This window comes from Suricata suricatta, chromosome 14, assembly GCF_006229205.1.
Source record: "Suricata suricatta isolate VVHF042 chromosome 14, meerkat_22Aug2017_6uvM2_HiC, whole genome shotgun sequence".
Taxonomy (NCBI): domain Eukaryota; kingdom Metazoa; phylum Chordata; class Mammalia; order Carnivora; family Herpestidae; genus Suricata; species Suricata suricatta.
Genome location: NC_043713.1, coordinates 4,092,908 through 4,106,536, shown reverse-complemented (window position 1 = coordinate 4,106,536; position 13,629 = coordinate 4,092,908). Strand labels below are relative to the sequence as shown.

The 13,629-nt window shown below is 54.2% G+C and overlaps 1 protein-coding gene across 1 annotated transcript; it reads right to left on the bottom strand.

Moving 5' to 3' along the window:
- Nucleotides 1-2,055: 2,055 nt before the first annotated feature.
- DIPK1C (divergent protein kinase domain 1C) lies at nucleotides 2,056-11,639 on the bottom strand. Its single transcript, XM_029922767.1, has 4 exons — nucleotides 11,621-11,639; nucleotides 10,099-10,907; nucleotides 5,835-5,999; nucleotides 2,056-2,792 (listed from the first exon to the last, which is right to left on the bottom strand). The coding sequence occupies exons 1-4, from the start codon at nucleotides 11,637-11,639 to the stop codon at nucleotides 2,574-2,576; spliced, it is 1,212 nt and encodes a 403-aa protein (XP_029778627.1). The 3' UTR covers nucleotides 2,056-2,573.
- Between the last annotated feature and the right edge of the window lie 1,990 nt (nucleotides 11,640-13,629).

Sequence of the window (13,629 nt, the reverse complement as noted above, 5' to 3'; positions counted from 1 at the left end):
GGGGGGGGGGGGGGGGGGGAGAGAGAGAGAGACAGACAGACAGACAGACAGACAGACAGACAGAGAGACAGGGTGGTCAAACTCAGGGGCCAGGGATGAAACTGCTCCGTTCCAGCAATAAAAACACTAATTGGGCTGGGAAATTACATGTTGCACAGTCTCCATGATAAACAGAAACATTTGCTTCCATTTTGGTCTAAATGCCCAGGAACATTTTCCCTTCCCAGCCAGCTCTGCTGCCCGGCCAGGTGGCTCCGAGCCAGCGCTGATGAAGGGCCGTAATGCCAGGGCTGACCCGGAGATCCCTCTGCTGTCCGACGCGAAAGCCAACGGTTTCCGGGGCACGGACTGCAAAGCCTCTGCTCCTGCCTCGCTCCCTTGCCCTTCATCTCGCAGCCGACCTCATGGAGGCCTCGCTCAGAGAGACCCTAGCCTCCGGGCCTGGTTCCAAGAGACCCTAGGCCCTGCGGGGACCCACCCACTGCAGACAGAGCTTTGAGAAAGAGGAGCCCCTGTTCCGCAGACAAGGGCATATCCTCCTTATTTAGAAACTTCTGGTCCAAGGCTCGTGCATGAACCTCTAGTTTTAGTGTTATTTCTGCCACGGAAGTGAGGGCCATGGCATTTCCCTTCCTGCCAAAGGCTACAAATGCAGAGCAAGTCACTCATATACACGATTAGAGGGCCCTTGAGGAAACTGAGTCATATGAGAAAATGCAATGGTGCTGGATGAGGGCAGGGCTGACTGCAGGGGACACGCCTGCGTGCAAACAGAAGTGCCCGGGGTCACGGAACTCGACCTGGTGACCCCCACCCCCACCCCATCTATGCCTGGCCCTCCCACCTGCTCCATGAGCCCCCGCGCAGCTGGAGAAACGCATCCACACCGACACAAGCAGGTAATTCCCCTTGCTCTGGACCAGGACAGCACTGGGCGAGGAAAAGAGAAATCGCTTGGAATTTGTCCAGTTTGAGATTTTTTTAAACTTCAGATGAATCTGTCCTCACTTGTGAGCCATCAGCAGGACCTCCTTTTCCTCTCTGAGCGTTTTTCTCGACTCACGCCTAGGGATGCAGCTGGTTACTCGTGGAGCAAGCACCTGCAATCCCCCGGGCGTATGTCCAAAGGAGGTCCCTCTCTCCCGGGGACGCCTGGGGGCTCCACGGGTTCACGCACCTGTCCAGGGAGACACCGCGGTCTGGTTTCCCCCTGTCTCGTCTCTTGCAGGAGAGCCCCCCGGGGACTCTGCTGAAGGCACTCGATGGCGCGGGGTTCCTTCCGGACAGGCAGGGGCTGGCCTCTGACGCTGCCCGACGCCAATGGCGCCCGCTCTGCTCTGCTCGGTGCAGTCCCGCCTGCATCTGCCGCGGCGAGGGTGGTTGCACCCGGGCAGGCAGTAACTGCTCCCCCAGTGCCCGGTCCATTGAATCCAGGGGCCCCTCGGGTCGCCTGGGGGGCTCATTTGTTTGGGTGTCCAACTTCAGCTCAGGTTGTGATCTCCCAGTCTGTGGGTTCGAACCCCGCGTCGGGCTCTGTGCTGACAGCTGGGAGCCTGGAGCCTGCTTTGGGTTCTGTGTCTCCCTTTCTCTGCCCCTCCCCCACTCGCGATCTCTCGAAAATTAAACATAAAAATATTTTTTTAATCCATGGGCCCCTCAATACACGGCTATACGCTGTCTTACCCATCCTCTGGTTACAAATTACATTTGCATTAAAGATGCAACTTTTGGGGTGCCTGGGTGGCTCAGTCGGTTAAGTGTCTGGTTTCGGCTCAGGTCATGATCTCACGGTTGTTGGTTCAAGCCCCGCGTTGGGCTCTGTGCTGACAGCTTGGAGCCTGGAGCCTGTTTCAGATTCTGTGTCTCCCTCTCTCTCTGACCCTCCCCTACTCATGCTATCTCTCTCTGTCTCTCAAAAATAAATAAAAAAACAAAAAAAAAATTAAAGATGCAACTTTTGTTTTCATTGTATTTTATTCCAAAAGAAAGGCAGCTCCCCTTGGCAGCCGAGGCAGACTGTCCCGGAGGGCGGGGGGGGGGGGGGGGGGGGGGGGGGGGGGGGGGGGGGGGGGCCTGCCCCTATCGCTGAGCCTCACGCGGGTACTCAGGCAGGTGCGTTCTCACACACGCGTGCACGCATGCAGGCAAGCACACCCACGTGAACACCCACACTTGCTCATGTGCATGTGCGCGCACTTTTTTAAATGAGGGCACATTTGCGGGCAGGGTCAGCTGGAGGTCTCTGGCTCGGACAGCTGAGTACAAACGTTCCTCAGAGTAACTGCACAGATTTGTGCTGTTTCCAAAAGGAAACCGCTGTACCCGCCTCCCTCATGTCACCTTTAAAGGGTGACAGGTCAGAGGCCAGAGAAGTGGCCGCAAACGGGCGTGGATCAAGCCAGGATGGGAGTGAAGGTGCACATCCTGGCAGCTGGCGTGGGGTGGGGAGGGCATCGGACATTTCACATTTCAGAAGGACCACAGTGACACCTTGGGGTGCGTTCATTTGCATAGAGGATATGTCCCCTCCTGGAAACAACGTGGAGGGACTTGACCCAACGCCACGGGAGTGGCTACTTCTCTGCCTCCTGCAGTTCTCTCTGCATGGCTTGTAGGAGGCGCTGAAGCTTCCAGAACACCCCGGGGGCCGCTCTTGGGGGGCTGCCGGCCGTGCCCCCAGGGTCTGCGCATTCCTGCACCGCGTCCCGCAGCTGCAGCTGCAGCTGGACCGGGACGGCAGACGTCCTGAGGCCGGAGGAGAACCAGTGGCGGAATATCTTGTCGCAGATGACCTGAGGGACAGGGGACAGAGGGTTAGTTCTGGCCTCGAACCAGCCTCTCGGAGGCTCCCCAGGCCCAGAGACGTGGCTCCGCCCCTACGCCCACCCCGTTCCTGCAGGCGGCAGTCTTCCCGAACTTGAACCACTCCGAGTGGGGAACGAGGTCCCACCCCCAGCCTCAGCAGGCGGGGAAGGGTCCCAACCATATCATCAAGTTCACTTCTGGAGACCAAAGGGAGCAGAAAGCCCTGGGCAGCAAGTGCTGCGTCAGGAGCAGCCCCTGGGCTGTGTGACCCCATCACTGAGCCTGGGCTTTCTCCCACATACGTTGGTCACCATAACAAGCTATGACCCTCTAGTTGTCCTAGAGTCCAGTGACATGTGGTAAAAAGTAGTCAGCAAGCGTGACAGACTCGCGGAGAAAAGGCTGTACTGGAAGGGACTTTGAGTCGTTTTATTTCAGGACAGAAATAAAAATTAAGCCACCATCTCGCAGCCTGTAATTCTAACAGGATATGAAATTCACTGATGCCATAGATCTCCAACCCTCCACTTACATGTGCGCCTGTTTCTAGAGCTTTCACGGGCCATTCCTGCTGGGAGGGCTGCACGGAGGGGGCAGGATTAATGTGCTTTATCTTTCTGTATCACACTGTCTTGGACTCGTTAGGCAAAGGCCTCAGTGTGGTAGAGCTACTTTGCATAGGAGACACAGAATTTTAACTTCTGAGGAATCTTTTTAAAAAAATTTTTAATGTTTATTTATTTATCTTAGAGAGAGAGAGAGAGCACGCAAGCAGGGGAGGGGCAGAGAGAGAGAGAGAGAATCTGAAGCAGGCTCTGCATTGTCAGCACAGAGCCCAATATGGGGCTCGAACCCATGAACCCTGAGATCATGACCTGAGTCGAAGTGTGACACTTAACCAACTGAACCACCCAGGTGCCTCAGCCATTAATATTTTTAAAGACAAATTACTGGGGCGCCTGGGTGGCTCAGTCAGTTAAGCCTCGACTTTGGCTCAGGTCAGGTCTCACGTTTGTGGGTTCGAGCCCCGCATCGGGCTCTGTGCTGACAGCTAACTCAGAGCCTGGAGCCTGCTTCCAGTTCTGTGTCTCCTCTCTCTCTGCCCCTCCCCCTCTCATGCTCTGTCTCTCTCTGTATCAAAAACAAATAAAACATTAAAAAATTAAAAAGAAAGACAAATTACCTTATTTCTGTTTTAAATTGGTAATACACGCGCAAAAATGTTAACTGCCCCCAAGGACAGACTGTAGCCATACGTCTCCCTCCTGCTCCTGACCGACCCACGTTCCGTTCCCAGTTCCAAGAGGGGATCCCTTCCTCCTAAAGAGAGTATGCACACACAAGCTGATCCGTGCTTCTCCTTTCTGCTCTACTTTGCACGGATGATGGTGTATTACACACACTCTCCACACCTTCCATTCCCATCTAACGGAACACCAGGCAGAGCCTTCCAAAGATTTCCTATTTGCTTTAACGGCGGCACCTCAATAGTTTCCTAATGATGGAAGTTGAGATTGTTTACTACCCTTTGCAATTATGAACAAAACTGCAGTAAATACCCTGCATATGTGTCACTTTCCTTTTGCACCTGGGACTGAATTCCTAGAAATGGAATTTCTGGGCCAAGAGATACGTGTGTTTTTTGGTTTGGTAGATATTGCCAATTGGCTCCGTGGAGAGCTGTGCTGAGATCCCTCTCATGGCAACACCTGAAGACGACACTGGTCTCCCCCTCCGCTCACCAACACGTGTGTCGTCATTCAGTTTTGCCAACTGGTGGGTGGAAATGGTGTAATTTGCATTGTTCTTAGCAGTCAGGTGACAGTGTGACATTGTGCTTCCTTTCCAGTGAATGGCCTAGTTGATATCCTTTGCTCACATTTCCATCACATTGTTGGCCTTTTACATATTAATTTGCAGATACTCTTTATATAGTGAGGACATTATCCCCTTGCTTCGAATGGCTTCCTAGAGAGCAGACTCTAAGATGAAGATCTACAGGAGGGATTTTTGAGGCACATTCCCGAGAACCATGGTCCACGGACCTGTGGGAGAAGGAAAACTGCGGGTGCACCTCACTGAGGCCGGGGACCAGGCTTGGCATGTGCCCCCTGATCCCCCTGACCTATCCCTGGACGCTGCCCCTGGCATGTGGAGTGGCCCTGGCAAAGACACTCTGCTGGCCATGTGCGATCCTGGGGTTCACTTTCTGAGCAGCTGGTGGACAAGGAACCCTCTGGCCTCTACGCTCCTGGTCTGTGTGAGCAATTGCAAATATTTTGCCCATTTTCTCATTTAACTTTTAATTTTGCTCATATTTTGGGAGATTTTGTTTTATTTCATTTTTGCTATATGGATATTTTTAAGATAGTAAATGTGTCTTTCCTGTGGCCTCGGGGCTTTGCTCCGTACTCAGAAAGACCTTCCTTACCCTCAGATAATATTTTAAATTCTCCCAGTTTTGTTCTGGCACACTTAGGATTGTATTTTTTATGCGTAAATACATGAGCCCATGGGATTGAGTGTGGTGAGGAGCGAAGTAGGAGTTACAGTGGTCCTGTGTTGTGCCCTGTCGCCCAGCTAACGGGCACCATTCACTGCATGACCCAGCTTTCCTTCCGCTGGCCCGAGAGCGACCTTTATCACTTATGAAAAGTCATTAAGTCTCTCTCTGAAATTTTAAAAAATTCTATTCCTTTTCACTGTCAATCAGGGCAAGGATATTTCCTTTTTGAGTGACATTATAAGTTAGAAAAGCAACACATGAGGAGGAAATGGGGAGCCGAAGAATGGGCCCTGCTGGTCACTCCATCCATTAGACCCCACGGCATCATTCAGCCAACGACCCCATGGGACAGACAAGACAAACGACCACCCTGCCTTCTGATGTCCCTGTCCCCACTGAGCACATCAAGCTCAGGTGGCATGGAAGGGGTGACCTGGGCCACAGGAACGGGGTGCCACAGCACGGCGGGCAGCGGCAGCCGGAGAAGACGGTGTCCCCCAGGCCACGTGGTGACGGTGCTTACCTGCAGGTTGCTGTTGACTCTCTCTGCACCACACCTGTGGACTCGCAGATCGCACTTGGAAAAACAGTCAAAGAAATTGCAGTCTTCATCCCCCGTGCAATTCTGCTCGAGAATCTCCCTCATTTTGGGCTCAAAAAAGGCCATATCCACGTCAATGGCCACCACCTGTAACCAACGAGCACACGGCCTCAGAAGGATGCCCGGGGACCAGCACACGGCCGGCACGGGGACGCCCGGGGACGCCCAGGGTCTGGCGCACGGCCGGCACGGGGACGCCCGGGGGCCGCGCAGAGGGAGCAGGTGCACCTTACTCTGCGGTGCAGGCACCTGCAGATCGAGGGATCTCGGGACTCTGCCCGCCAGAAAGAGGGGCCCCGGCACTTGCCTCACTCACACAAGGGCCTGGCACAGACCAGATTGCAGGGCTCTCACTCCAGAAAGGACTTTTGCTGTCACCCGTGAAAGCCTAGGAAATGGAACCCTGACCGCAAGTATCGCTTTCCAATGTCAAACATTTTTTCAGCTTTAAAAGTAGAATCTCTGAAATGTCTTAAAAACAAAAGAATGACCCTCCATTGCTTTATCATGTTGGTCTCTGATCTTCAAGGATTAGAATTATAAAAGCCCTGAGTTACAGATAATTTATCCCCATGAATATAAGCTACAGAAGAAAACTGCCTTCACGGGCAGGTCCGTGGGCGTGGCGCAGAACATGCCGGGCGGGACCTAGGGTGGCTATTTATGGCACGCCTGTGACCTGCGCTGACCGGTTTCCTACTGACTGGTGGGCTGGGAGCATGGCTGGGAATGACACCATCAGAGCTCTTCAAGTAGGTCTGATGCACGTGGTCCTTGATCAACAGCATCAAATACAAAATGCCACCGTCGGCATGAGAACATGATTGACCCCTTGGAATTTCAGATTTATCTTCCTGGCTTCAAACCAAATAGGCTTCAAAAGCAGAAAAAGGAATCACATCTACATTATGCAGATTTTCCTCCACAACCTGAATTTGGAAAAAAATAAAAGCTGATCTCAAACTTGATAAAACCTGGAGTCTGCCCAAATCATGCAGCTCCTTGCTTCGAGCTATTACAAAAAGCTTTTGGAGGATTTGTTGACTTTGATGGCGTCTGTGACATTTCACAAGCCTTCACAGGTCACCCTCCAAGTATCAGCCCTTCCTCCTGCCTTTGGTAGCACCTCAGAAAAGACACATTGGTTGGGGTTCATGTCCTCTCCAACTCGGTGGTGTTGGGGGCTGCGCTCCTCAGTTTGGGTGTTTGTTTTTCACTCTGGAGTGATGCCAAAAGGCAGTAAACTTTCTTGGGGATTATTCAGTCAAACAGAAGAGGAAAAATAATTTATTTCAAAATATATGGAGAATAATGAAAATAAGAGAGAACTTTTCCCTATTTAAGAGCTTTGCCTAATTACTAATTCAGGCATATCACACGGAAATTATAATTTTAATACATTTTCCCGTCTCATTACTTCACTGTTTACCCTAGTTAATAATACACTAAAAATACATTAGGCTGTGCTCACAAATCTATTGCCTTTGTAATTTATTATGGGGACCACATGGTCTCTCCCCTTTCTATACTTTATGGCAATCTCCCCGGCTTCCCCTGGGCCCCCACTTGTGATTTCAACTCCTTGCGACTTCTCTCTCCCATCTCTGATCGCTCCCTTCTTATCTCCCAGGGAGAGCCAGATTTATTTTTTAATTTTTAGCGTATAGTGTAGAACGGACTGCAGCTATTGTGAGCATAGCTCTACGCACCTAAAATAGGAACAGCAAAGAAAGCAAGAGAGAAACCCGAATAAGGTTGCTTAAACAGAATCCGGAGGATCATAACATTCTTCCTGCAAGAAGATGGACTTAACTTGCATCTTCATCAAACTCCCTCCTGGCATCAGACTAGAAAGGGTTGAAAATTGTGTCATTCTCCACTGAACAGCGTGGCTCGGGGGTAGGAAACGTCTCTGTCTGAAAGGAGCATTTGCGGGCCAGGGCTTGGGGGCAGGAAGCAATGGTGCTGCCCAGCTGTTCCTTTGCAACCACTGGGTAATTTCTCAGGATCTGTGAGTGGGGACCCAGAGAAAGTGACTGACTGTGTGCCAAGTCACCTCGTCCCACCCCTAGACTGTCAGACTCAGCGGGTCTTGGCCAGGGATGGGGGGTGGGGAATGGATGAGGCAGAGAATTCGCATTTCTAACAAGTTCTCTGGTGATGCTGATACTGCTGGGTTGCATTTAAAGTTGTAAAGTCATAGGTAAAGTTAACTTCTTGAGACGCAGCATGTAAGGAGGCCAATAATGCCAGGGTTAGCCGAGGGGGACCCTCTGTCCTTCTTCCTCTTTCTCCCTGGAGCAAGAGCTCAGGCAGAGGTAAGGGTCTGTGCACCCCAGCCCAGTCCGCGGGGCACAGTCTAGGGCCAGCTTGAAAGTGTAGCCGTTATTTAATTGAACAAGTATCTCCTGCCTAGGTGCCCAAGATCCTGGGAGGCACAACCCTGGTGCAGTGCACAAGCCAGCAACATGCCATTCTGCCCTTTCCCCCAGGGAAGACCCGTCAGCCCTGCCTCCTTCCTGCAGCCTTTTCTGGAACCTAGCCCAGACAGCCCCTCAGTTCCCTCCACTGTCACTGCCCGTGCTGAGTACCGCTCACTGACCCTCCATAACACTTGCTGGATGAACAAATGGGTGTCAGATGAGAACCGGCCCCGTAACTGCCAAAGCCAGTGGCTGTGAGTGGACACTCCACGCCTCTTTTCCCAGGGCCTTGGGGCGTCTGTGTTCCCAGGATTTCTCTGAGAAAGAGAACAGTGGTCCTACGTGTCCATTACATAAACCCTCTGCTCACGAACTAGGGAAGCCTGGGCTGGGATTTCAACTCCAAAAATACGCTGTCGGAGTCCTGGGCTGCCTCTCTGCTTCACAGCCCGCACCGCGTCTGGAGGTCTCACGGGGCCCAGGGGACCGCAGACGGAGCTGGGCTCTCCCAGAGCTCACCACCCAGACCCTCCGGGAGCCTCCCAGACCCTTCTAGAACCGCTCAGCTCTTTCCCTTCTGCAGTTTGAGCCACGCCCAGAGTATCAATCCCTCCAGGGCAGCCAGGGACAGGGCAATAGGACAAAGCAGTTGGGGCAAGTTGCCACAATGCTCTTCCCAGTGACAAAGGCATGGTTGGAAAAGGGATTTACACGGGTGGCAAATTTAGTTTCCTAGATTTCAGGCTGTTGCAGGAAGGCATGCCCGTGCCACCTGCCACAGAAGCAGCCCTTGGCTGGCAGTAGGAGCACCCTCAGCGGCCAGCCCTCCGGTGCGCTTTCAGTGACGTAGGCCTGGCGGTTCACTTGCCAGCACAGGCAAATGTACAAGCTGACTGCAGCTCGTGGGGGAGGGGAGCCCGGGACACAGCCCCCTCCCCCGTGCCCGTCCCAATCCACACCTACTTCTTCTGGAGTGGTCCTAGCACTTGACCCGGCACAGGGCAAGGACGCATCAATCTGACACGCAGGTTTCGCCTATTTGGAGGGGAGGCGGGAGGGGATTATCTTCTCGTGAAACACTTAAGCCCCTCCGGCCGCTGCTTCTCCAGCGCCTATAATTCCGTGAACGCCTGCAGTGCCCAGAGCGGGAGATGGACCTCCCCTGCTGCTACAGAGCAGCGCAGAGCCAGATGCTTTCCCCTGGGTGGGATCTTCCCTCATAGAAGATGCCAAACGCCACCTGTCTCTCTAGAATCCTACCCGCGGAAGGGAAACCAGCTAGGGCCTCTCCAGAAGGAAAGGTCCAGAAAAAGTCTTGCATTATCCTAGAGCTCGGGCAGTGTGAAACAGCAGCCATTGTACAAGGTCCCCAAAGGCCACCTTTCCCTGTCCTCCTTGGTGGCTCCTTCTCTCCTGAAGATTGTTTTCTGACTCAGCAAGAAAGAGCTTGCTTTCAGATTAGTGTAAGATGCAGCTGAGCTGCTTTGAAGAAGCCAGAACAGCCATTAGGAAGGACACACCTCCCCTGATGGGCCCTCCGCCCCCTGCCAGGCACCTTTCCTTCTAATTCCATCCCTGGTTGGGGGATGGGGTGGTGCAAGGTGCACATGTTCTTTAGATAATCTCATTAACACCCAGAAAGGAGGTGGCGTGGCAGGTCTGGGTTTTCAGGCCAGAAGGTTCTAGAAGGTTACAGTGGTCCCTCACAACTTCAGAAACTTTTCTGGATTCTCTGTCCCACACGCCCTCTGCAAGCCACTCACCGTGAGGTCACTCCTGATGGCGAAGTTTTCCGGCTTGATGTCGCAGAGGTGGAGGCGGTGGGAGAGGTCAGCGTCAAAATGGCTCACCAGGTCCAGGAAGCTGAGCGCCATGGTGCTGATGGCCTCGGCCTGGCCCCGGCTGCCCCGCGGGGCCCCTGCGGCCCCGTCCAGGGGGAAGAGGGCCCTGTGGCGGGGGCTGCCCGCAGCCAGGTACTCCACCGCGTAGAAGTGGCCGCAGGCGCCCAGCACGGGCAGCGCGTGCCGGCTCAGGCCCTGCAGCAGGCTGAGCAGGACGAACTCCTCCTGCCGGACCAGGGACCACAGGCTGGCCAGCTGGCCCCGCCGGCGACGGCCTCGCGTCCCGGGCCGCAGTGGTCCCAGGCTGCCGTCGGACAGCTCCAGGCCCAGGGCGTTCCTGACCTCGCCGGCCAGCAGCAGCAGCAGCTCGGCCTCCGGGAGGTCCTGGCCGCCGTCCTCGGCCGCGGCCTCCGGCAGGCCGGGCTGCTGGAAGCTGGAGAAGGCCTCCTCCTTGGCCTTGAGGATGACGGGCCGGCCGCGCCAGTCGGCCTGCAGCACCTTCTTGCCCCTCTCGTAGTACAAACAGCGCCGGTAGCGCAGCGTCCCCGTCACGCACAGGTCCTCACAGAGGTCCCCCGCCAGGACCCCGCCGCGGTACTCCTGGCACTGCAGGGAAGGAGACAGACAGTCACGGGGCAGGAGGGGCAGGGACAGCGAATCACGTGAGTCGAGGAGGCCCAGGCCTGGAGAGTCTGGCCAGGGGGGCGAGAAGCGGGCCTCGCCCCCCAGCCCTGAGAGGCTGGCAAAAGCCTTTCACCCGCTGGTTCTCAGCTCCCGCAACTGTCCTTCCCGACTCTGGCCACACGTTCGGGCCGCCCCGGGGGCTGTGAACTCCACCATCGGAGAACAGCGGAGTCAAAACCCAGAAGGGGGGGTCCCCAGCGCGTCTCGCCTGGGGTGAGGCCACGGGATGACTGCTCCTGCAGGCGTGTCCCCTCAGCCTGCTGTTTCTAATACCAAGTAGTGTGGCCCACGGGCCAGCGGCGCTGGAGGGGTCACAGGGGTGCGGAGGAGAGCCCCCCACAGGAGACAGGAGAGGCCTTGTGGGCGATGGCGTCATTAGGACTGGAGGGGAGGCCCCGGGGACACAGGAGCTACACGGGATACACTCTAGAAGCGCAGGTGTGTGGCGGTGGCTAGCAGGGTCCCAGAGCCCTCAGGTGGGCATCTCTCCTAAACCTGAGCAGCTCTTAGGATGGGTGCCACACGAGGGGACCCGGTGACCCCCCCCCACATTACAAACATCCCCAAGAAGACGGTCTGCCGGCCCCTGGCTGGTGGTCCAGCTGGGACGAGGTAGAAGGGGAGGACAGAGCTGGGCATATGTCCTAACGCCACCTGTTCCCTCCGCATGGGCACGTGCAGACCTCCCTTCAACCAGGGGCCTGCCCAGTCCTCACCAGGCGATAAGACACAGGCGGGACCTGCACATCGCCTTCCTCACTCTGTCTCGTGCCCGACATGGTGCTCAGAGTCACGAGCTGGAGCTACAGAGCAGCAGGAGCAGAGACTGCGGACGCGGCCGGGAGCCGCACAGCGTGGACCTGGCCTGGCTGCGCCACGCATCCTGAGCGGTCACCCCACCGTCCTGAACCCCAGCTCCCTTCCCGCCTCACTCCGTCTGCCTCCGTTGCTCGGTTTTCGGGCAGGCTGAGTGAGAAAAGTGTGTGGAAATCATTAGTTTATTCAAGTGCAAGGCATCGCGAGATGCTCCCAAATGGTGGCCGGGTTCGCAATTCCACCGACTGTGGTTGTCCACGCCCGCGGCTTTGTACCGCAAGCAGCTCAACGTCAGACAATGGACTTCCGGTGCCTGGACGTGTCAACAATTCCAAAATGCAAAAAGCTCTGAAAACTTCGACCTTTTCATGACTCTCTGAGCCTCACGTGGAATCAAAACCCGGCTGAAAAGTTGTGAGGCTGCGACCGTCTTCAGGCCTCGCCTTGGTGTGAATTTGCATACATCGTGCTGCAGAATCACTAATGTGTTTGATTACTGGCTCTGCCTCATATGCAAAACATAAGGTATATATTCCATGTTATCCTTCTGATGCTCCAAACAGCGAGAATTTGAAAACATATGCCTGGCCCAAAAGTATTAGAAAAAGGATTGAGAATCTTCATAAATACTCTAGTTTAACTGTTCAAAGCACACATTATCAAAATGCTTATTAGAAAGAAATATTCCGGGGTGCTCGGGGGGCTCAGTTGGTTAAGCATCTGACTTCAGCTCAGGTCATGATCTTGCAGTTCATGGGTTTGAGCCCCTCATCGGGCTCTGTGCTGACAGACCAGAGCCTGGAGCCTGCTTCTGATTCTGTCTCTCTCTCTCTCTCTCTCTCTCTCGGCCCCTAACCCTCACACTCTGCCTCTCTCTCAAAAATAAATCAACATTTTAAAAAATTTTAAAAAAGAGAGAAATGTTCCCAGTTCTTAAAAGAAGTAAGCGGATGTTCGGGACCGTTTCACGCAGGAGCAGGACAAGAGGGTGAAAGACCCAGGCCACGCATGTGACCGGACCCCGGGGCTTTCTGCTGAAGGAGTCTTCTGGGGGCTGTTTCCTCCTCTGGGGCCTGGTTGTCAGATTGGGTGGTGGGTGTATCACATTCGCCAAACACCAGGAAGCAAGCCACGGCGGCCTGCACCTGGTCATGAATCGGACCCCGAGCCCCAGAGGCCACCCTGTGGCGGGGGCTGCCTTTTCGTCTTTGGAAAACAGACACTGTAATGAAGCTCCGTTAATAAACACTCACACAACTGTTTCAAACACCCTCGATGCGGCCGCGTTCATCTTTAACATATTTAACGTAACACAATGCCGTCCTTCTAATTCCAAGGCTTGGGGTCAAGAACTAGGGTTGAAAGCATCAGGACCCTTCGAGTCACTCACTGTCTGCATTGAATTGCTTCGTATCAACCCTTGTAAGAAAGCGGCATGACTCGGGCTCCCCTGGGACCATTTAGGATACTCGAGGAGGAGAGGTGGGGATGAAAGGGTTAAGTGGTCTAGATGACCAGGAGCACAAAGGTTACGAGTGAAGGAAATAATGTGGGGCCCTCATTTTACTTGTAGGTTTTCTCCTACTCTCTCTGGAATTCACAGAGTTTCACATTTCTTCAGTAAACCTGATCAGAAAATAAAAACTTGTTTTGATTTCCTCATAAAGCCCCCAAATTCCTCTTCAGGTATGACCTCCAAAGTTACCCGATTACATTCCATAACACTTTAGAGCGTGGTCACATTCATAACTTGATCAAAGATGCTCTTGTGTGAAGTGCAGAACAGATAAAGAAAAGCAGGTGATGGAACCGGTCTGGCGGGAGGAGGGGTCCTGAGCTGGGGGAGGGAGCTGGATAGAGTTCACGGCACCATGAGTGGGGGGAGTTCACTGCACCATGAGTGGGGGGAGTTCACGGCACCATGGGTGGGGGGAGTTCACGGCACCATGGGTG

Bases quoted from the DNA above. Each gene is read 5' to 3' on its own strand.
- DIPK1C (XM_029922767.1), bottom strand. The intron at 6,000-10,098 runs GTGAGTGGCTTG...CGTTGGTTACAG, and splicing joins CCATCAGGAGTGACCTCACG to GTGGTGGCCATTGACGTGGA. The intron at 2,793-5,834 runs GTAAGCACCGTC...CCTGTCCCTCAG, and splicing joins GAGTCAACAGCAACCTGCAG to GTCATCTGCGACAAGATATT.